This window comes from Buteo buteo, chromosome 20 (genome assembly GCF_964188355.1).
Source record: "Buteo buteo chromosome 20, bButBut1.hap1.1, whole genome shotgun sequence".
NCBI lineage: Eukaryota > Metazoa > Chordata > Aves > Accipitriformes > Accipitridae > Buteo > Buteo buteo.
The window spans coordinates 14,429,916-14,454,011 of NC_134190.1; the positions used below are offsets into that span (position 1 = coordinate 14,429,916).

General features: G+C 42.6%; 1 protein-coding gene across 1 annotated transcript in view; it reads right to left on the reverse strand.

Moving 5' to 3' along the window:
* Positions 1 to 776: 776 nt before the first annotated feature.
* The window catches only part of GMDS (GDP-mannose 4,6-dehydratase), a 425,077-nt gene continuing 401,757 nt past the window's right edge, over positions 777 to 24,096 (reverse strand). The window contains exons 10-11 of the mRNA XM_075052276.1: positions 2,074 to 2,142; positions 777 to 1,714 (exon numbers count right to left, since the gene is read on the reverse strand). Coding sequence (XP_074908377.1) covers positions 1,652 to 1,714; positions 2,074 to 2,142 — 132 coding nt within the window. The 3' untranslated portion in view covers positions 777 to 1,651. The remainder of the gene's footprint in view (positions 1,715 to 2,073; positions 2,143 to 24,096) is intronic.

Here is a 24,096-nt window from a genome sequence, read left to right on the forward strand (position 1 = left end):
TATACCCACGCGGGGAGGCGTACACGCAGGGGTGAGTGGGGAGCTGCGGGCCTCCTCACGGACCGGGACATCCTTGCGATGTGCTGGATGCGCCGCGGAGACGGTGCGTGGGGGGCTGGGAGAGCCCCACCACCACCACCCACGCGTGGGGCGCTGCCTGGAGCGAGTGGACCGGGGACATCTTTCCCCCCTCCTGCCCACCCTGCGAGGTGTACTCCGTGCACCTGTAGGAAGGGATCCCGAGCAGCGGCCGGGATCCCGCGGGGACAGCCCCGGAGGAAGCGGCTGCTCCGGCCGCGCACCGCTCCGCGCCCCTCCGCGCCCCCCCGCGCAGCACGTTTTCCGCTGCTCGCCTTTCACGCCAGGCACACAAAAAGCCCTCCATGCAGGGGACCCCCCTCCCGTCCCCCCCCTGCACCGCTTCCATGGCAAAACGGCCCCCAGCCCCCCCCCCAACCCATCGCTCTTCCCTTTTCCAGGGGTGTCCACCCCTCCAATACAAAGTGAAAAAAGCAAGAGGTGCGCTCAGAGGTCTATCTCCGCCCCCCCCCCCCCCCCGCTCATTTCGAGGCATAAAGCTAAAACGATGGGAGTAATTGGTGGGTGGAAGATCCTAAACCAACGGGAAATGTATGGGCTCGACGACCTCTGGATAACCTGGGTACCTTGGCACGAAAAGTGCAAAAATATTTACTCACCTTGAAGTTTCTATTTTTTTTTTAAGCTTTTTTTATTTATTTTGTTTTTATTTCTTAAGTCATCTTTTGAGATGGTTCAAGCTCCCGTCCGAGGTCTAATTATAGTAAGCAGGAAGAGGATGGAAGGGGAATGGGTTGATTCTGGGGGGGGAACACCTGAAAACCAAAACACCCTAAACCCCCAGATCTGGAAGGTGCTGGACGAAAAGGCTTTCTGTGACTCACGCACACTCTGAAATGAAGATCTGAAAAACGCTTACAAGCCCCTCCTGACCGGTTTGAAAGCAATTCCAGCAATTAGGAATTAATTCGGCATGGTCAAAAGGCGATTTCACTGCAAGTTATATCAAGTTATCCAAACTTTCACAGAGTTCAAGTGGTGGAAACGGGCTGCTGGGGTGGAGGTAAGGCTGCAGGAAAGAAAAACAAGGAGTGTTCAGGAAAGGCAGAAGAGGGGAAACCGTGGAGCAAGGGCCGGAGGGATGGCGAGCCCACGTTAGTGCCAGAGGTTTGCTGCTGTTCTTGCTGGAGGAGAGGGGACGCTTTTGTTTTTCAAATGGGAGAAAGTACTAAAAACGCGCTGGAGGTCCTAGGCAATAGAAAGATGAGTTTTAATTAAAAAACCAAAATCAGTGGGCTTGCTGGCCGATCAGTACTTCAGATACAGTATGGGGTGGGGGGGGGGGAGGTGACCCAGCTCCAGTTAATGGCAGAAGCCAGAGTTAGCCCAGGCAGGGCTGACCCTGGGATGATGTGTGGGGTGAGAGGCACCGGGAGGGTGTGGAGGGTGGAGGGGGGAATAAACCCAGGCTTTAACGCACAGGCAGGCCAGCAATAAAACCATCCCGGGGAGGGGTGGCCACCCACCCCGGCCCCAGCAGCTCATGGCAGTGCTGGCCATGGGGCGCACCCCCGGCACGGGTCCCGCGGCGTCCGCCGGGCCCAGCCGGGGCTCAGGCGTTGGGGTTGTTCTTCATGAGCTCCACGTCGGCATCCACCATCTCCCTCACAAGCTCCTGCAAGGAGGGAGAGAAGCAGATGAAGGCCCCAGCGCAGGGGACGAACGGGCAGCATGTCGGGAGAGCCCTGGAGCACGACGAGCCCCCCCGGCCCCCCGCAGCAGGACAAGGAGGGGACGGGGCTTTGCTGGGCTCTTCCCACCGCGGCCCTGGCCCCAGCCCCGGAGTGTGTGTCGGTGCGGTGCTGTGCACCAGGGGTGCCCGTCACTGCCATGGTGGCTGCTGTCTTCAAAGCAAGAACCCGGGCAGGGTCACCGAAAATGGGATTTCTCTATGTGCCCGAGTCACCCCACACAGAGGTTCCCCCTCCCTTCCCCTCCCTGTTGGGTACAAAGCACGCCAGAAAGGCCACTCACATCAAACGTGACTCTCGGCTTCCAGTTCAGCTTTTGTCTGGCTTTGGTACAGTCCCCTTGCAGAAAATCCTGCGGAAAAGAAGAGAGAGGTGCTGTGAGAAGCGTCCACCGTCCCCACCTCGATGGCCTCCCCGTTGCTCGTGCTTCCCTGCGAGCCGAGCGTGGCCGGGGCCACCGTCGGACTCTTCTGAGGACAAAATATTTCTCTTTAAGATGTAATTTTTTAGTGGAAGCTCGTATGCCTATAAATCACCAGGAGGCAGCATCCTTTCACCAGGCTATTTCAGGCCGAAAGAGTTATTCTTTGTTTTTGTGTGCGCGCGGGGTTTGAACTCCAGCCTTACGGCCGTATAATGGTGAACGTTTTATGAGAAGTTGTCATATGTCTTAGTCATGCTATTGAATGAGCTGTTTCAAATTCTTTTTTTCCCCATTTGTTTAAATAATGTAAATCACAGAGCAAACATGACAACTAGTGTCTTTCAAATAAAAACGTGATCACAGACAGATGATGCTGAAAGACTGTTATGAATATGGGTAACCACATGCAACAGTAGTAAACATCCAGCTTTTGAACTCCTACATATTTTTTTCTATAGTATTTTGAGCATCCACATGGAGAGAAAAGTCTTAATATCTCATAAAAGAAAAGAAATTCTCTCGAAACCATTACAGAAACCAAGACTTTGGTCATATTCACCTCACTGTTCAAGTATTCTTAAAAATGCTACCACACCAAAACAATTCCAGAACCAGTCATCAAAAATAGCGTAACGAAATTAAACAAAGAAAACAGCTCTTTTAACTGCATTTCTAACTGAATGAAAAAAATGACTGCATCTTCCTTTAAAATTCAAATACTGTGTTTAAATAGCTAGCTGTTTCCAACTGTGTGTCGATTTAATAAAATATCTCATCTGTCCTCACAAGCTTCGTTTCTCTGTTGCAGTAAATACTAAAATTATATCTGTCTAGGCTTAAAGAAAACCAAACAAACCCAACTTTGTTACGGAACAACAAGGCTAAGGCTGAATTCTGCTCTTGCATTTGACTTTATGGTGGTAACACAGCAGGCTGTCCAGAAAAATGCACGGACTGCCTTTCTTCTCCCTCTTCCACTCTCTGACCAGCGGTGGAGCTAACGAGCATTTTCTGGCTGTACTTTTTTTAACTACTGCCCGCACACTACATTTTTCAGATGCTATCTTTTGTGCATGTGTGGTTCAGGTCATGTTAACTTCCAAAATCACCTCATCCTGTGCAGTAAAATGTAGGAAATTCTTCTTCATAATTGTGCTCCAGAAAGCTAGACAGCTCGCTTCCAGGAGCAGAGGAAATCCACCAAAGGAAATACTGCACCGAAGAAGGGGATGTGGAACAAACACGTCTGCTGAGACTATTCCAGGCAGCGTTTTTACTAGTTCAGTCTTTAGGCTAAAAACATTTCAGCCTGCCTTCAGAAAAGAGTAAACAGACGGATCAGAACAAAATGATATGAAAATAAAAAATGCCATGATTTCCTTAAATTAGACTAAATGATTTCCTACTGCAGCCCTATAATGGGCTTTTAGAAACTGCAGCAGACATTTGAGGCCAAGTCATGCAAAACCGCATCAACTTGAGGCATCCCCTGGAGGGTCGTGTGAATATGGAAAAAATCTTGCAAAATCTGGTTTCAAATGGGAAAGGTGCCCACTAACTTTGATAAAATTTGGATCAGACCCTAATGTGCTCATGGAGGTACACCTTTTATCTGGAGTTTGGTTTAATTTACATTATATACATGTGTATATATGTGCCTGGAAACAAGGAAATCCTTCTTAAAATAATAATTTCAGTATAAAACCAGGTACCTTTTATTCAGTCCTAATTCAAGCCATTAGCTGGAAGTGTTTTAATACCACCTAGTTTTAAGTCATAAAAGCCATATCATAAAACTTAGAGTTTCATTTTTATAAATGCTGTGTAAGTAATAATCTTACATCCACAATCTTTATATCTAAAACATCCTTTGAAACCGAGCCTTATCTAGGATACTGGCTTCTCATTTAAAAAAAAAGGACCGGTAAGAGCAGAATGAATTGCCATCGCCTGCTGTATGTAGCTGCATTCTGCTTTTGAACAGCTTGGGAGCAGTCTTTTAACTTTCTTGGACAAATGCGTTTTGTTAAAACAGTTTATCTAAAAAAATACTTTACCTAATTCCAGCCCTTCATTCAAAAACATAAACACTCAGCTGCTGAATAGGCCAAAATAAGGTTGGAGGGAGGTTGCAAATCAGTCGAAGTGAAGTTATTTGCAATGCTGGATTATACATGGAGATAACACAAACAACTAGTGTCCATTTAAGTATTAAAAACCCTGTATTTTTCCTTTAAAACTTCACATGCTTTAACAATGATGCAGTAAAGGTATTATGGCATAATCTGTGAGGAAAAAAAAAAAGATTTAATATATATGATAATACAAATTCCCCAGCTGACTTAGGTTAAAAGATTTTAAATGGCTCTCCTGAAGAAGTTTGTGTACTTTTGAGGAACACTACTTTGTAGATAGATCCACTTGGAAATAGCATTATGGGCAAAATGTCTCCTAGGCACTTAATAAAATGTTATCTTACAGAAGTTACTAGGTACAGAGATCAGATGAAACCATAATGTTAACACCATATTACATCTAAATTCAAGGTTTGATTGTATTCTTATTAGTCAAAGTTTCAACACTGAATGGAAATGATGACTGGAACAAAGCTATTCCTGATTAAAGGATTGTATTGCAGTCATGTTTCCTGTATTTTTCTACAAGTAGCTCATAATATGAAAACAATAAGGTAATTACAATAAAATAAGAATATTAAAAAAAGCTTCTCTTGGAACAGAATGACTGCTTGTTTATATTATTTAAGTCTTTCACTGAAACCAGAGATCCATCTGTCAGGCTTCCAGAAGGAAAAAAAATCCACAAAAAACCCACAACACAACCCCCCCCTACAACCCAAAAAACCCTCTGGCATGCCGATCATTAAAGTGTATTGATTTTTCAGTGTCAGGGCTTCACTTTCTGGAGGTACAACCAGATCAGAAAGCAAAGAAAGAGGAGGTGAGGTTCCACTGGAGAAAAGCTGGATTTTTGGGGGTGGGGTGGGGTGGGTGGGTGTTCTAGAAAACCAGCTGCTGCTGCTGAATTTAAACTGCTCAGTATCCCTATTCCTGATGGAAAGGCACCTGATGAAATGATACCACTTCATGTTTTGTATTCCTGCAGGATAACTTTTTCTGTGGTGTTGTGCTTTACATAGTGACAGGAAAACAAAGCCCTTTGACTTCGTGAAAACCCTGAGGATTTAGATACTGAGCTGAGAGTCTGCAAACCTGAAAACACTGACAGGCTTTCTGCTGTTTTTACAGTACTCAGATCATGAACATAAAATTAAGTCTTTGCTCTTAGTTTTCCATTTTGGGAGGAACAAGCCCTTACTTTCCATGCAAATACAGTTAACATAAGTGAATAGTAATGACAAGTTTTACCTGCAAGCTAAAAGCTGGAAACAACATCCAAGTAAATATTTAAAGGGAAGGAGGATGGAAAAGACAGCAGTCAAATTCCCTGTTGCCACTTAATATGAGAGTAAACTCTCCTATGGCTTTATATGCACCTTACTGTCATATGACTGCCTCTCGGAGAAAAGAATGAGTTTATCCGATGAGAGTTTTTCTGTTTTACCTTTTCTGTAAATGAGGCTGTGTAACTGTAGAAAATAACCCATTATTACTAAATCTGATTTTATGATTATTCAGCTTTATTGTCCAAACGCACACACACAAAAATACATACAGATAAGCAGAGAGAAATTCGTTATGCAATGCAGTAAGGCATTTTTAAATTTGGCTTTAAAACCATGAGACAAAAATGTAAAATATTTTAATGTAAATATCACATTTCCCAAGCTCTTGTTCTGAGTGTCATCGCAACTCCTATTTTGACTCGCGCAGTGATTGATCTGGTTTCACTGTGCAATGTATCACTGTCTCATTCAATTAACTTCAACTGAAAATTTAAAGCCTCAAGACAATGTGAGAAAAAGGAGATAGCATGGCCTGAAAGAAGGCCAAGGCTTCCTTTATTACTACAGCTCAGCTGATTCCCTTTAAAAATGTGCCTTCACTGAAGCCAGCGCCGAGTGCCAGTTTTTGCTCTCTCTTACACCAGAATAAAACTGAGATCAAGTCCTCAGTAAAACACCTGCGATGGAATTGTGCCCAGCTCTGCTCGCTGCAGCAGAGACGAGGCTTTACCTCGAAAAATAAACAGACTTGATCTAAGCACACAACAGTTTTACTGTGTCTGAAAAGCGGCCAGGGTTACGTTCACAATCAGCACAACCGCTTGGAAGATGATTTGTTACATCAGAGCTCCCATAAGCAAAGAGCACAGACCCAGCTCGGTGGAGGCTCTGGCTTGCGTGTTTGGTCTTGTACTCTTTTGCTCGAGAAGTTTTGTCAGGAAGGATTTCAAGAGTCTAGGGGCCAAAGTTTCCTGCAAACCCTGCTTGTGTTTTATTTTCCTTATTTCCTTGTTAAAACCATCGCCTTTCAGCTTTAACTTATCGCATTAAAAGAAAAATTAATAAACATAGCTACTTAATTAGACAACATTAGCTTGCAGTTTTCTGTTTTCACCAATATCATAGAATCACAGAATAGTTTGGGTTGGAAGGGACTCTTAAAGGTCATCTAGTCCAACCCCCCCTGCAATGAGCAGGGACATCTTCAACTAGACCAGGTTGCTCAAAGCCCCGTCCAACCTGACCTTGAATGTTTCCAGGGATGGGGCATCGACCACCTCTCTGGGCAACCTGTGCCAGTGTTTCACACTCATCGTAAAAAAGTACTTGTATCTAGTCTGAATCTACCCTCTTTTAGTTTAAGACCATTATTCCTTGTCCTATCACAACAGGCCCTGCTAAAAAGTTATATCTCAGTAATGTATAAATCAAAGTTTATCTTATGAAATAGTCTCCCCTTTTGTGCACTTTTTGGAGCATTTTTCATAGCAATTTTTAATGAGGGTTCACGTAGCACATCTCAGTAGTAACGTCAGCCCCACAGCACGTATGGGTATCTGCTGCAGCCCATTGCTCGGAGGACAGCCTCGCTAGAGTGTTTGTTGCAAACAGGCAGGAGACCGCATGCATCGCTCACGAGGCAGTTCTTCTACCACCGCCCTTATCCCCCAGTCCCTAGTGTTCTCCTGTATTTGCCACCAGGCCTGGGGACGTTGTGTCTTAACCCAGATGCGACACTGGAGAGCAGTTTCTGTGACTTCAGCCAAGCTATTCCTTGTGCACACTGTTAAGAAAAGTAGTAAGATCTCACTAAATCAGAGCTGTAGAGCCTGTAAACGTGCACCTTGCTGGTGCAAAATTCAATGCACAGTTCAGCTAAGCTCAGGACAAACCCCAGGAGGAGTCACCGTAATAAGCCCTGCGTCTGCTGCGCGCTGCTCTGTAAGTACTTCTGGCAATCCATGAGGCAGAGAGCACTGGCTTGATTTCTTTGCGAAGGGCACTGTTTGTTATAATATCTATAGTAACAGGGAAAAACCCAGTGTAATTATAAAGCAAGATACTCCTATCTCCACGTAAATGTGAGGAGATTGAAGATAAAACATATCAATGAGCAAAGCCCAAGCCTAACAAGGAACACAGTAAACATCTTCAGGAATTTAAGAGGAGCCGTAATGTGTCGTCGCACAGTTTTCATTTTTTCTTTCCACTGTTCTTAGAAAAGCAAAGTTGTGGAGCAGTTAGAGTACCAAGGGAATAGAAGAATGCCAGTGAATTTGGTTCCTGATCTAAATTTGTTTTAATGCAGCATGAACAGACTGCTTTCCACTCTTGGGTCAGCAGTCTTTTGCAAAAAGACAGTATTGTTTGCAAAGAACCACAGGAAAAGGCAAAAGCAACCAATAGGCTGAAACACACGTATAACTAAATGCCATTTAAAATAAGAGGCATAATGTTTTTTTCCCCTAGCATGTTTTCCTATGCAAATCCCTTCCCTGTTCAGAAAGCTCCATTTTACTAAAACCATGTCGAGGGGGAAGGGAAGGGGGAAGAACGACTCGAGGAAAGGGCAGATTCTGCGTGGCACTGAGCCCCTGCACATCTGATGGACCTCGGCAGGCTGTGAGTGCCGGGCATCCTTAGCGTAAGGTCTTATCTTGGGATTCCACTGTACTCCAGGCGTCAATGCAGGCTGCACCATCAATAAAACCTGAGCACAGCCTTCGCTTTTCCGCCAGGAACCAGGGGCGTTAGAACAGCGGCTTTATCTTATCGGTTTGATAATCTTTAATTTGAGCAGCTTCCAAAGGGTTAAGGCAAATGAACTCGGAGCGGCAATAAACATTAGGGCGATAATAACAGTAATGGAGCTTCTCTCCCTCCTCGTCCTCTTCCCCTCCCTCTCCTGTGCCTTTTCCACTTCGCTGCTGCCTATCAGCCCGAGCCGAAGCTGAAGCCAGACCTCTCTTCCAGTATCAGGGGGTGATAAGAGACGCGAAGAAAACAGCGAGCTGTCTCGTCTGCTCAGGAAGTCGGGGACGGGCGGTATTGTCCATCAGCGGGGCCACGCGGCGGCCGGAGGCCGGGAACAATGCTCCGCTCCGGGGAAATGGGTTCACTCAGCGCCGGCCCTGGCAGCCCCACCGACACGGCAGATAAAAACGGCGAAGCAGGGAGAGCCGGCCCAGGGTACCTCGGGACCCTCGTCGCCGGACCCTAATCGCTTTGATGAAGGTGGTACCCTGGTTAATTGACGCTGGGAGGAGAACGCGTGCAGACCTCAGCCGCGGTGCAAGCGCCAGCAGAGCTGCAGGCACAAGAGCCCCTCGTGGGGCTGAGCATTACTCAGATCTGTCCATTTGCCAAGTGAAGCCTGAGAAAACGTCTTGGCCAGTGCCGTCCCTCGAGCCAGATAAAATTCCTCCCAAATTACAGCCCGATATCCCTGAAGCCAGTGCTGAATTTCACTCTCTTTGGATCTGGAGCTGAGCTCGCTCATCAGGAGCCGTCCCGCAGAGGAACTGGCGTAGCGCCGCGCCAGGGCATCCCGCAGCAAGTTGGGCCACGGGTGCTTTTCAGGATCCCACGCATGAGGCAGGCTGAAGGGTGTTCCCCCCGCAGCAGGGAAAGCCCCACTGCTGCAAACAGCAAAATTCCTGCAGCTGGCTGCGGTGAGGCGGGTGCTTCCCTCCCTCTCAGTTTGCCCCGAGGCCCAATTCTGCGCTCCTGGGAAGACCTGGAAGGCGTTCCCCAGCTTGGATGCAAGTGTAATTGCAACCTCAGCTCACGGCTCTGCAAAACACCAAAGAGGCTTCTGAATGGTGAGATCGTTTCTAGTTTACAGGAGTGTCTCTGCTGAAAAAGCAGGGAACTTCTAGAGGAGAGAAAAAAGATCAAACCCACTCCATTTGCCATGTACAGACCATAATTATAGTAGTTCAGGTGTTAGCGCTGGACACATAACCACTTACTTTCTGATATGGCATACCTAGTCATCCAACCGCACACATTACGGCTAAAGGTCTTTAGCACGTTTGCTAAAATGCAAACTAATACTTAAATGCTATATGTTATTATGAACCAGACTAAGCTTTTCCAACTCTTCTAACAAAACAGAATTTCTCTTCGCCAATGCTGGTTGAAGGTGGTACCACTCCTATTGGCGGTCATTGCCCTGTAGCCTGGCTGCTGATAGGAAACGATGTGTGAGCCGACCCTTGCGTGCTTCAAGCTAACCTGTGCATAAAGAGGTATCTGAATAACCTGGATTTTGCACCACATGGGTTGGAAGCATTTGTGCATTTTCTCTTTGCAGCAGAGGTTTTGTGGAGGTTGTATGCAAGCACATTTCTTCAGGCTCCCTGGCCAGATGGTAAAGAGGATGCCCCTGTGTCACCTTCACATCACTAAAACCCAAGATCCTGGGAGGGATGAACCTCTTTCATACAGGTGGAGATCAGCTGCAGTATAGGAAAACAACAGGTTCCTTCTCTTTTCACTGGTACCTCCAAGGTCTGCTTTTGTTCACTCATAAATGTGTTTGCTTCTTGCTTCACCACGGCCTGTTCTCTACTCTGACAACAATTTGGGGGAGGGGAAGAGTAAGATAATCATGTTTTCATCGCACATGGGTTTATTGCCACACGGTATGTATTATTTAGGCAAGGGCATGGTACTTTTTAAAATTATTAAATGCAATTCTCACGATTTTTTTTTAAACCACTCATTATTTTTCTCATTGCTCCCTACTCTTCACATTTTCTGCAAACATGAGGAAATCACTCTGTGAAGCTGTTTGATTTCAGTGGGGTTTATTGTGCAGTAATGGCTGCATTTCTCACTGGAAACGGAATATGGCCCCTAGGGTTAGCTGTCTTCACTGACTGACATGTCAAGATGAATAGGAAAACTGATAACCCCAGAAATCCATGCTGCAAGGCTACTTAGTTTCTTCTCTTCTTCCACTAAAAAATACTTGATTTATAACAACTTATATTGGAAATGTTAATATAGTCAAATACCACATGATAAGCAACAAAACAATAAACATTACAACAGTGATCTTTTACTCTACCTATAGATATTTATCTATCTACCTTCAGAGCATGAAGCAGCAATTTGATGAATGCAGGTCTATGATTAGTGGGGTATTACTACTCCATAGGATTAATTCTTTATTTTGTACCGGATGCATTGCTTCTGGTGATTTTACTACCTCTATGGATATTCACATCTCTGAAAAAATGAAGGCATTTGTTATGTTAACATCAGAATGATATTAAATTTTTTTTTGGAAGGGTGTGCTGTTATATTTGCCCTAATAAAAATATTAATTTACTCAGAATGTCATTTTTCATCTAAAGAGCATGTCATCGGAAAATTCTAACCACCTGTAACAGAAATGGCTGTCTTTGCTCTGTGTTCAGTGCACATCTCACTACTCTGAAGGCTTGTCTGTGACTCAGGTTGGGCAGGAGAGATGACGCTCCCTTCCTTACCTGTTATATTGATACACGAACCTCTGTCCTGTGGCTTGTGGTAAGACTGAGGGGGAAAAGGACAGAGAGGGGATGGATACTTCTCCTTTCCTGTCTTCCTCCCTGCTATGGATTAACTAGTACAACAGAGTTATCATGGAGGATGGCTAGTCATTTCTCATTGTTTGAAAAACAGTTGTAAAATACTCCCTCCCTGCAGTACGGGGGATGAAGAAGGGAGCTGCCACTTCTCTGGACTAAGCAGTTATGTACTGCCTTTTACTGCTGGCTCGTTTTTTAGAAGCAGCCACCCTCTACACGGTCATAAACCTGACCTAATTTATGGGACGCATCACCTCTCCCCCACCCCCGCATTCCAATTTCTCACTAAAGCCCCCATCTGATTTGAAAACCCTTTTCAAGACACAATATACAGAAAGAATTTAAGCTGTGAAAGGCTTAAAGGGAGCTCATGAGCTGAGGCTTTGTTACCCAAGGAAAAAAAAAAACATTTCAAACACAGTATATGGAGGGGACTCAGGATGGGATACCATGGGGCTCCTGTCTGCAAAAGTGAGGCTATCCTTGCCTGAACACCTCTAATTACAAAGCAAGCAATGGTCCACAAAAGGGTTAAAATAAAACAAGGTAGGATAATTTCTGATTCTGAGTACGTCCCAAATGTATTCTCCAGCGTGTCTGATAGAGAAGGAAGTCCAAGCAGTGGCCTTTCACATGACATCATAAAAGCCTAATTTATCACCAGCCACCAAACATCTAGAAAATCATAACATCCTTTCAGGAAAACCATGTGCAAAATAATCAGATCTACTTTGATGAAAGCTTTAGTGCTTGAGTCCAAGTAGGACACTACAAAGAATAACCCTTTGCAGGTACTGGCATACAACAAAGCAGGTCACATTTAATGTTTCAAACTCACGCTTTATCCATTAAAAGGCTTATGCATTTCCTGCCCATAAACAAACTTACTTCTATTCTGCATGTGTGTTCAACCAAGACTGCTAAGATAAAACACTGGTCACTGGTAAGTCCAGGCAAGGTAGCCAGCTGAATATTTCCTTTCTAGATGAAAAGCATGCTATTGCTTCAAATAAGGGCACTGTGCTCCCGGCTCTCTTGTCTCACCGTCCCTTGCAAATGTGTCAGGGATGTGGACTGAGTATTGCCACAGCATCTCACAGCTCTTGAAAGGATGAAGCCCTCCCAGCACACTCAGCATCATGGCTACACCGAACCAAGGGGTGCATTCCACCTGACAACCTCCAAAACACTGCAAAAGAAGACACTCCCCTCTGTCTGTCCAAGGCTCTCACTGTTCTGGCTCTTCTGCATCATCATTTTTTGCTGGCCAGTGTAACCTGACTGTCTTGATGGAAAAATACTGCTCAGCAAGAAGCATATCTCCGTAAAATTGATTGGTTTCACGTTTGCAAATGAAATCAAACAAGTCCATTTTTTGTGTTGATCAGGTAGACAAAACAGACTGCAAAGCAATTAATGAATGGCTACAAATATCAGCTACATGGCATTCAAGATTTTTTTTGTAATGTAAATTGGTTGGTGTGTATTTAAAGACGCACAGATTCCAATAGCCATTCAGTTCACTGATCCTGCTGCTTAATAACCTGACCCTTAGGCTCCTGCTGGTCAATGGCCACAGGTTCTTCTGGTCTGACTGGAAAAATAACCGGATTTTCCACACCATTCTTGCTAGTTTGTTGTTGCATGTTCTCTGATCTTGGTTAATTAAAATAACTTCCTATTACATTTCCTGCACAGGAAAGCCCGGAAAAAAACCCCCACTGTAGTTTTTCCTATTCTATCTTTCACTTTCTCTCAGAGCAGACATCCAACCCACCACAAAATCTTCCAAGAAATCAATAAAATTAATACAACTATTTTATTTTCTTTTAAAGATCAGTATTTTGTTCTCTTCCATCCTTCCCCTTCTCTCACTTTCCTTGTTGTTTAAATCTTTCCCATGTTTTGGCTACTTTATTTTCCTGTAAAATTCCATTTATCTCTTTTTATTGTAAGACATTTTTCTTTCCTAATTTAATGTCTCTCCCAATCTTTTTCACTCAAGCTCCTCCCGTTTATCTTTTGAGCATCATTCTGTTCCTCATAAACATAATCTTAAACCTGGCCTTACTTCCCCATCTGTCCTTCACTCTCAAAACACATCACCTCACACTGAAATTTTGTTCTCCTCATTTCTGTTCTAGTGATCCTCTCACTTGAATATTTTTCCATTTTTTTCCCAGGTATTCTCTATGTATCTCACAGACTTGGTCCTTTTTCTTTTCCAGTGGTACTCCATCACATCACAGAAGTGCCAGCTTTCTTTTCACTCTGGTTCTGAATTTTGTGTAGAATATTGCAGGGCTTGGGAGACAATTTATATTACCACTAACACAGCAGAGGTTTGCTGACAGGGCTGAAACTATGTCGAAATAAGTTTTAAAAAAGCAAAAAGGTCTTCTAAAGCTTACAGTGCCAGTTTCAGTAGGGGTAAAAAGCAGATTCATTTACTGCTATTACTGTTCACAGTAGCTGCCTATAAAATTCCACAGATTTGGCAGTGCGTTCACCATATATACTTTAAAAGCGTGCATAATATGCTCTGTTTCTTTCCAAAGCATCACCAAATGCAAATACCACTTCTTGAAATCTGTCCTCTCAATGACCTTCTTCTCTTAAACACTTTCAATTAAACAAGAAAGGAATTTTTGATCTGTTACCAAAAATTCTTCATTATTTCACCCTGCAGCAGTCAAATATGAAAGAGCATTACAGAAGGAAAACAGCTAGTATTTTCTAATGGTCCTGCCCTACTTACCAAACCTCCTTTAGTTCCAGAATTAAAAAGCAAGCAAACTACTCAGACATATACACAGCAGTAGGCGTGGGCTCAGAATCCTCCAATGCTTTCACCTGCATAATGTTTAAAATGCAAGATGCCTCATCCATCACTTGATTCCTTTACAAGGAAAGTGTCTCTTGAGACCATTCACACAGGAATCCTCTATTGCCAAGTTTCGATATGAAAGACAGAGCTGTTCCTCAGACAAGCAATCCTATTTTTCATTCACATTTTGGCAGGGCAGAGATGCCAGGTAAGGATGGGTCTCATCATACATTGCATGAACACAGGAATGGCAGCCCTTTCTCTGAATATCCATCAAAGTCAAATATCACCTCCTGGAATATTCCGTTAGAATTCATCTACAGCTTGCATCTCTTTTCCAGTGCAGGTCACCAATAAACCTTATGGCTTGGTTTACTTTGTTTAATGTATTCCAATGCAATGGGCAATATGTATGAACACATAAAGCCATGAATGACAGAACTGTCATGTATCTACTGAGAGTCTAAAAAGCAGCTGAAGAAAGCTAGATAAACATCTTGGCAGCTTCATTCCACTTGTAACCTGAGCAAGACTTCAACTAGATTTAATACCATTTAGGCAAAATAGAACTGCTTCACAGCAGCGCTACAATGACTGTGAAGGACCACCAGAGAAGAAAGATACAGATTTTATATAATTAAGCAATAGTAATGACATTACAATGGCAAGAAAGCACTGTCTCTGCCATTTTACAAAGCTGGGAGGCAGGATGATTTAGGGACTTGACCAACACCTTGGAATGCGAGGGAGGAGCAAGGAGAGAACCCAGGCTGTATCCCACCACTTCCCTCTGATATATAGCTCACTACAGATAAAACAGCCGAAGCATTCACATCACAGTGCATCTGGCATCATTTGCCCTGAGTAAGTCCTTGCCATTGATGTGTAGTGAGCAGCCCCTCAGTAGAAAACTGCTTCAAGGATGAGTGGACATACAGCACCTTGATGCAGCAGGTGACTTATTTAACCACATATTTCTTTTTTGTCTAAAGTTTCACTTCTATTTCTGCCCCTGGATTTTCTTTTATTGCTTCTTTGACACAAAAATCAAGTTCTCACACTAGTATTATTAAAAAAATATCATCACTTGCTCAACTTTTCCCCTCCAGGCCCCTGTTATTGACTTGGGAGTAACAGAACTCATGAGTTTATTGGTTTGTATTCTGTGCACTAAAGACTTAATTTTAACCTGTTCAAAGATTTTCTCTACATATAAAAGATCAGAGCAAAAACTTAACATGTAAAAAAGTTGAGATTTGTATAATCACAGGATCCCAGAACTTTCTGCTTTCTGAAAACAAAACAAAACAAAAGGATAATATGATATTAATTACAGGACTGCAAAGGTTGGCAGTACAGAACAAACAAAAATGTATTTCACGTCTCTGTTGTTCAGGCAGGGATTCACTCTGTCATTTGCAAGGAAGGACCCTGCAGTGCACTGATGCTGCAGCCTACAGTAGAATGATTTCCTTTTCCCCTGATTTAATTTTCACTCCAAAAGACATCAGATTTCATCAAAACTTTTTAGAAGGGCTTTGTCCCATGCATTTTTTTTTTTTAAAAAAAGGAAATGTAAAAGCATTCAAACTTATCTCAAAAGCTGCTCAACACTTTATAAACTTTTGCCAAGGTATCCAGAAATTAATAATTAAACCTCCACTTACTAGTAGAAAAGTATCAGAAAAGACTTCACGTTCTGATGATGTACTACTACCTGTTCAACAGTGCTACCCACAACGTCTCACTGTAGTAGCACAGCTGAAGCATGAAACAACCAAAAGCTTTAGTAACCAGAAAAACCCAAAGCATAATGATACTACAGCTTCTAAATGAGCTTCACAATACACTAGCACACAGTATATGGCAGAACTGCTATTTCTGTTGTACTGAGGTTTGATTTGAAAATATAAAGACTGAAATTGTTCACTGATATAACCCCCCCCCCCCATGTTAATCTAGATGGGCTGTATGTCAGTTTACACTAAGAAGACCCAAATAAACCAATTGTATCTTTTTAAACTAAACCAGTATATATTTTAACAGCATATAGTGCAGTAAAGTCCCATGAGCTTACTGTTCCATACAGGCAGTGAACTGAGAGAGCTCTGACTTTTCATAGCATCTTTTGGCATAATTTATATTTAAATAATAACAGTCAGAATCATTTTCATCAACATGAAAAAGAAGTTCAGATCTAATCAAGAGACAGCACTGTCTCCTGACACTGCCTGCTCTATGCTTGCTTGAGCACGTAGGCAGCAGCTGGCACTTCCACGGCTTGATCATTACTATTGCTCTTCAAATTATGCCTGTCACACAGGTTAGGAAAACATGAGTAATTAAACATAAACAGCGTCATAAAATAATAGTAAGAAAAAAATTAATAATCATCCAAAAGAGTGTTTGGGGCACCTCCCTAAACCACCTTGGATTTCTGCCCCTTCTGCTCAGACAGTTTTCCTCTGTGTACTTTTTAATTATTTCCTTCATGAGTCCTTTAAGGCAAAGAAGTTTGTAGAGGCCCGAAAAACCCATGTATTAGAACTGATGAGAACAGTGATATGCAAAAAAGAGAAATGCCAATTAAGTGTTCTCTGAACTACTGCAGGCTGATTTTGAATTGCTTATGGCAAAGACTTACGCCTCACTATGACACTGCTAGTTCAAGATGCCTGCATTTTAAATGCAAAATTTCAGAAGCAGCTTGCTGCTTATTTGAACCATGCACTACAGCTGGTCACTGGGTGCAGTATCTCTTCTGGCCCATGAGCTCGTTATACCAAGTTCAGTATTTAAACCATATGCAGGTCAATGCAGAAATTCTTCAGTCCTGCAGCCCCAGCAGTACATGTAGGTGTATGCCTCTTTTTGCTCAAATAGTCAACAACCAAACTCATTCCTAGCTCAGTTCTCTTACAAAAACAGCATAAAACAACACAGGAATAAAGACTGAGACTTTGGACCATGTTATTAACAATCCTAAGCAGGTTCTCGCAGGCTATTTTTGTGCACATGGTTACTGGAACTGAGCATGCAATTCTGGTAATTGCATACAAAAATGACCAGCTACATGAGTAACGGGACATTTTCCATCTGCAATTATTATTGTGTAGGACCTGTGTGAAATGTGTGATCCTTTATGTTAGCGGACATGCAAATATTAGGTAAAAAGAGCTTCGTTTTCAGCTGCTTTACATCCAGAGTGGTTATTCACGGATCTAACCAAAAGGTGCAACCAACTCGATTTACTCCTACTTGGTCCGTGTTTTGCATGGGTATGAATTAGACAAAGTACAATGTAGGGAAGGCTCGTGCCTGTCTATGTAAGAAGAAAAGTAAGTGCAGCAACATACATAATATTTAACACATTCAAATGAGCGCATTAAAAGCACATTTAGAGAGGGTTCTTGTTCTCACTGGGTAATTTTTGTTCAGGTGTGTGCCTTAAGTTATGTATTTTCATACAAACTTCAGCACCTCTCTGAAATAAAGCTCTTCTTCCCACAAATCTAAGTGCTTCGCTTCCTATATTCAAGATTGAAATTGTTCAGTTAGCCGCATCGGAGATGCTAACTAGTGTACTAAAAGTACGTCAGCAATTCAATACACCTGCTTAAGCTATCGAACAGAATGCTTTGGCGGGGAATTCCCATTTCTGGGGAGGAGGGACTTGTATGTTGTCATGCAAACTCCCACTGAAATCAACAGGAGCCTGGCCAAGCAGTGACTGAGTGGGCTAAATACAGCCAAGCTTTGTAATGTTCATCATCACTGCTGGTAGCATCCCACCAGGCGAAACTCACAAATTTAACAGTAGGAAGAAATGAACTGTCTGCATCTGCCATTATTCCTGCTCTTTATATATCTCCTTGATTTAGTCCTTTCCACTAGCTTGACGTAGAGGCCACTAAACTCAGCAGCAGATACTCTCCTTAACTTCAGGATTTGCCTTAAGATCTTTTTTCTTGGCATCAACAGATAACATAGGATGCGTATCCAGCTTGGTTCCTCCTTGGACCTTGGACATTCTCGGTATCTCCAATTCATGATTCTTTTAATCTTCCCTTTGATGTTTTTCTACTACACTTTTTTTCCTTTTTCACCATTACCTTCCTCCCCACCTCCTTAAAGGCTCCCCCCCTTGCCTTCCTATTCCCCAGCTGAGTGCAATCCCCATCTTCTGCTTTCCTAAGGCTTGTCTACCTTTCACATGTATGAATATATACACTTCAATTTTTGGTCACATCTCTGGAGAGGGTGTTCAGTTAAGTTGGCTCCCTCCACTAATCAGCTTTCCAGCAGAGTTTGCTTGCCAAAACTGGGGCAAATTATACTAAGATTCATTAATTAAGATATAATAAACTCCACTTACTATTTACCAATGTGCCATATGTGGGGGGTGTGTGTGTGTATGAAACCAGGAGACCCTGTGGCTGGTTTATGGACCCAAAGTCTTTCCAGGAAGGTCACAATTCTCCAAGATATCTCTGCACATTAAGTTTTGCACTTGGATTTCGAATTTAGCTGAAAGATGTGTAAAAACACATGCAGTCAGACAGCTCCTTGGCTATACATCTAAGGAAGCTCAAAGCATAAGTTATTACTTCCAAAGTCAATTGTAACTTATGCTCACTAAATTGGCTCCAGATCCACCCTTTTCAGACAGTAGTATAGGAATAATTTATTCTTTTGGTGAAAAGCACCCATTTTAGCTAAACCACACCCCCAGCTGGGAGTCTCACCAGCAGAAGTGCCAAAGGCAGAGGGATTCAGAGGCGCACAGGGCTATTGGAGGCCAGCGGAACAGGGGTGAATAAAGCACAGTATGTAATAGTGTCTGTCAGCACGCTGAAACGTATAACCTCTCCCTAATGTAGGGGGTCAGCAACACAAATCCGAGAGGAAAATTTGTTCCTGTGGTTCAATCATCACGTTAGACGAAGAGGTTTCCTTGCTTTTAACATCCGTGCAATTTATACCAGAAGCCTTACGGATAGTGCTGAAACCATTGCAGCTTTCTGGGGACCTAATGTTTTGATCTGTGCCCTCAATGTGTATCTTGTTTTCTCCCATCAAGAAAATGCTGTACCTAAATATGGCAGGAGAGGTTTGAAAGCTGTAATTTTAGACATCTAACCCAGATACCAAGTTAAGAGCTTAACCAACGCAGAGATATAAAATCTACATAAACTAGGAACTTTTCTCTCACTAATTACACTGGAAACGTGAGTTAAATGACTTACATGAATTCAGCCCCTTCCAATGGCAGGAGCGACTTGAAGCGATTTTCTCCACCAGAGAGTTAACCTCCCCATGAGAGATTGCTTCACTGGCTATCTCCAGAAACACTGACCCACATACCTTGCAAAGGCTTTTCTTTCCCCAGGTGAACTCCTGCTTCACCAGCTATCCAACAAGAACCTCCTCATACGAGATGTTTAACAGCAGCAGCTGCTGAAGGAAAGGGAACTGCAGAAGCACACTTGTTGCCAAACTGTGCATTTAAATGGAAGGAGGAGAAACAGATGGGGAAATCACTCTTCAGACAGTGTTTACTAGCACAATCAGCACCTGAGGCAGCACTTATTCAGTTGCTGAAATTACAGAGGTAAGTTTTATGATGAGAAATCTATTCCTCATATGACAGCTATATTTCTCATCATGGATCATAAAAAGCAGATGATCCAACAGATAACTACTTGATTGCAACGTGCACCACAATAAACCCGTCAACTTTCTGTTTTGTTTTACGACCCTGGTTACAGCTGGAATGCTTTCAAGAAGGATGCTGATGTTCGCTTTGGGTACAAACTGACTCAGGGCACTTCTGGATTGCTACTTATGCGGTAGTAGATAACAAGAATAATGAGAAATGGTAGCAGAATTACCTCCAATTTTGCTACCGGGAAGATCACTATATTACCACCAATATAACTTTATTGAATATTTTTCTTGGATGGGACCATAAAGAGGATTCTTAATTGTCTAACACATTTCTCTTCCTTTTCAGTCAAACAAACTATTCCTTTCAGTCCTCTATTTCCTCTTACATTACAGATCTTTTCCACAACTACAAATTCAATAATAGTAATGACAGTAATAAAACAGGTATTTGTAGTAACACACACAGTTCCATATTTCTATAACAACAACAGTAATTTCTTATCTTTACACAGTATTTGTTGTCAGGTCATTTCTAATTCTTGTCCTCTCAGAGGTAGACAAAAAGTTGAAACTACTTTTCCAAGGTTCAGAGCAAGCCTCAAGTAAAATTCCTGATTTATCTGAGAGTATGTATTGGAAATGCAAGCTTTGCTGTAATTCAACACCCCAAAGAGACACATTACCAAAAGCAGTTTTTAAAAAGACTTAAAGATCTGCTCTTGAAGATTGTTGTGATCTCAGCAGAGCACTAAAATTGGAAAAAAAGTTGTCCTTACTGATGTGCAGTCTGCCTCTTTGCTTGGCAAGGTTACAACCCCATTAAACAAAACAAACCAAACTAACCCTCTGGTCTTGCACAACTCTGCCAGGAGGGCTTGCAAGTTCTCTGGACAATTGAGGTTGCTCTTAAATTGTGGGGTTGATTCATCACATGTTGAAATCAACAACACTGAACCATAGCTCAATATTCAAATCAGTTCTGCATGGAGGAACAGCATTTTTGTAACCAGCCAGGACATTGAGTCACTTCATTCTTGACCTTAACCAAATGGTTAAAGCAATATATACTTCATATTGCCCTGCAAGAGCTCAGCTGTGCTTGGTATTAGCGAAGACTTTCATTCATTCCAAGTACTAGACTTCAGCCATTTTTTTTCTGACTGCATGATAAAATTCAGATGTTTTAAAAAGATCCTTCTTCCCTACATGTGCCCACCCAAGCAGCAGCAGCAGGGTTTCTGCTAAAACCTGACAATGAAATTTGCCTTTGGAGAAAGACCAAGCATGGAAAACTTTACTGTAAACAACAATTGTTTCAGAAAATTATGAGTGCACCAGCCTGGGGTAGGGGAGTTATAAAGGAACATATTTTGCCAGCTCAAATTCAACAGACCTTATCAAGCTCCCACCTTCTTAATGTACCATGAATACAGACCCTTAAAGTCTCTTATTTACAGTCCAGGCCTCCTTCCCTGGACCTATGGTGGTCTGATCAGCCCTTCACCCTGAATCTCACCCTTCCTCCAAGCAGCAGCAGAGAACTTAACCTGCATCTGTAATCTCATTTCTGCTCCAATTGATGGGGAATCCAGGCTGTTCCTCCATGAGGCTAGTGAACTCATACAGCCTGGACTGAGCACCAAGCTCCCACGGTGTTTTGCTCAGTTACACAAATGCATTTTTCTTTTGCAATAGTTCCAGTAGAGACACAGCCAGCTCCTAAGGGGACTCTTTCAGTGGCAGATATCTGTCCCCAAAGCCAACTGTGCCTTTGTGTCTGCTAAATCACTGAGCTCCTTGTGTTGAGTAGCTAGAAACAGAAATGAAGGGACTGAGCCCATCTTTTTGCTTGATATCTTACCCTACAGGTATGGGGTGAACTGCATGGAGGAAGAGAAACAAAGATTAAATGATGGAGAAAAGTGCTGTGCTCTGGATCCACAAGGAAAAAATGGGCAGGAATAGGGACTGCACTTACCAAATAAATGGGATGTCTCTCTGTTGCAAGGTAGGTGTTCTCACTGAAGGTCCTAGAGATGCTTATGTGTCATTAAGATGATGAAAGGAGCTTTAACACCTGCCTGGTTGTGTGCAAACAATGCCCCATCAAGACCTAGGTCATGCTACATGTAATAAAGTACTTATCGGATGGAAACAAATGCACTGGGGGGGGAGGGATGAAGTAGGGCCTCAATTGCAGAATGGAAAAGAGACGGCAAGCAATAAATCTTCCTTCCCCCTTTTCTGATTAAAGTTACTGTATTTAAACAAAGGGGTGTAACTAGAAACTGGGAGTTTAAACAAAGCAATAAATGTCTTGCCTGTATCCACAGAAGGTAAGCAAGGAAGACAGAAGCTCCTGTGTTTTATAAGCAGAAATGCCTTTTGCCAGAGAATCAAACTGGGATTTGATGGTTGTTCTACAATGCTTCTAAGCAGCTAGCCTCCATTTATCTGCTTATGTCTTTAATTGTTCATCTGATGAAAGTTTGGATACTCTCTGATGAACCCCAAGCAAATGGAAAGAAATTTCTATCTTTTTTAAAATCAGGGTATTACCTGATGCTGCTTGCAGCTGGGGAGGGCCCTGCACCTTTCTCTTAGTGCAACATTCAGAATCTCTCTTTCTTGATAGTTAATTTCATTAACAAGACATACATTTCAGTATTGTGAGATTCTGCACTACGGTTTACTACTACGCTTTCTCCTTAAAGGCCCTCTTCCCACCCCTGCAGCAATATCTCTCTGCCAAACCAGTCCAATGTTCTCCTCAAATTTTAATTGAGGCTAACTGGATCCATCTGCCGTGTGACTCAGGGGTTCCTCTGAACCATAGAGAAAAGTCCATTCCTATGCCAGATCTCAGAGATTTCAGCCCTGCTTTAAGAGAATGCTGTTTTCTGTTAAAATTTTATATAATGGAAGTTTAAATTTTAGCACAGCTGTTTGCACAACAGCAAAGAGCTGAATGAGACACTTGACACATCTCTGCCAAGTAGCCTAAAGTCAAAGCTAATGAACATGTGGCTGCTACTCTCTGCCTCATACATTGCTTGCTCTTATTCATAATGCTAAAGGTCAGTCCACATTTTTACAACTTACTACACTTTTGTTAAGGCCTGGACCTGAAAGCATGCTTTGGCTATCACAGAGATTTTTGCTATCCTTGTGCATTATGATATGCAAATGCCTGCAAACAGAGATAAGAAATACTTATGCCAAGTAAGTGTTTAAAATAGGCACTAACGTGAGGAGGCATTTCTACTTTTCATTCGCTGGCAGCCAAAAAAGAAGGCAGCAGTTAATAAGTAGGACCTGTGAGTGGGTGAGTGTGTGTGGGGGGAACAATGCTTAAACAAATTGGAGCATATGATTACTTTTTCATTGGCAACTGAAGAATCACAGTATCCTTTTGACATAGCTTGGCCACTGACACTTTTTTAACCAAGGCGTAAACACATAATATCATATTACTTTAACTGCTATTATAACATTGCATACAAGTAACTCCTGCTGATTTAACAGTTCTTGGAAAAAGTAGTATAGGATTTGTCTCCATGGAATACAATTCTTCAAGATCCTGGCAATTAGTTGAATGAAGCAACAGAAGCAACAAAAATACTAAAAGTGCTAAATAACTAATGAGAACCAAACTTGAGCGGCTTCTCCTATGCCAAGAACCATAGAGACCTGATCTTGATTTTTGGCAGTTCTCCCTTTAACGGAGCTCCTAGTGGTTTATATTGGTCTAAAAATTAGGATCTGTTTCCATGAGTTCAGTTTTGTCATTCTTCCTAAAATACAGTTTGAAGCAGCAATGAATCCAAATAAATCATACGTTATGGGGGGTACCACTGAATAATTTACTAAATGTGTGAGAGGCATTTGGTATGTCCTGCTAAATGCCTTGGTCTGGACAAGTCATGGGTGAAGAATTTTCAAGTCACTGTCAAGTGCTGAACTCGAGATCTGTTTTCCATACTCTCCAAAAGGCTGAACTGCAATGACAAAGCGTGATGGACCTCTCTAAATATTTAAGCAACAGAGAACAATGGTATGAGACAATACTGCAAGACAGTGTTGCACGCAAGGAGTGTTGCTGGCCTTGAAGTCACCTCTTGAAGCGTGGTAACACCCTAGGGTGTCTCCCGCCATTGCATCATTCCAATATGAAGTGGAAAAAAAGAAACCCCAGACCTTTAAAGAAACCTATTTTCAGTGAGGAATTATTAGTAGATGGAAGCTGGTGGAGAAAGGACTTTGATTTCTGCAGCTTTAATTCCCACTTGAGTTCCATGTGTGTTCAAAAAGGTGGCATGTCCCGAAGGAAAGGCAATATATGTTAGGTCACTGCTCACCTTAGTCACTTCAGCTTCCCAGTGAGC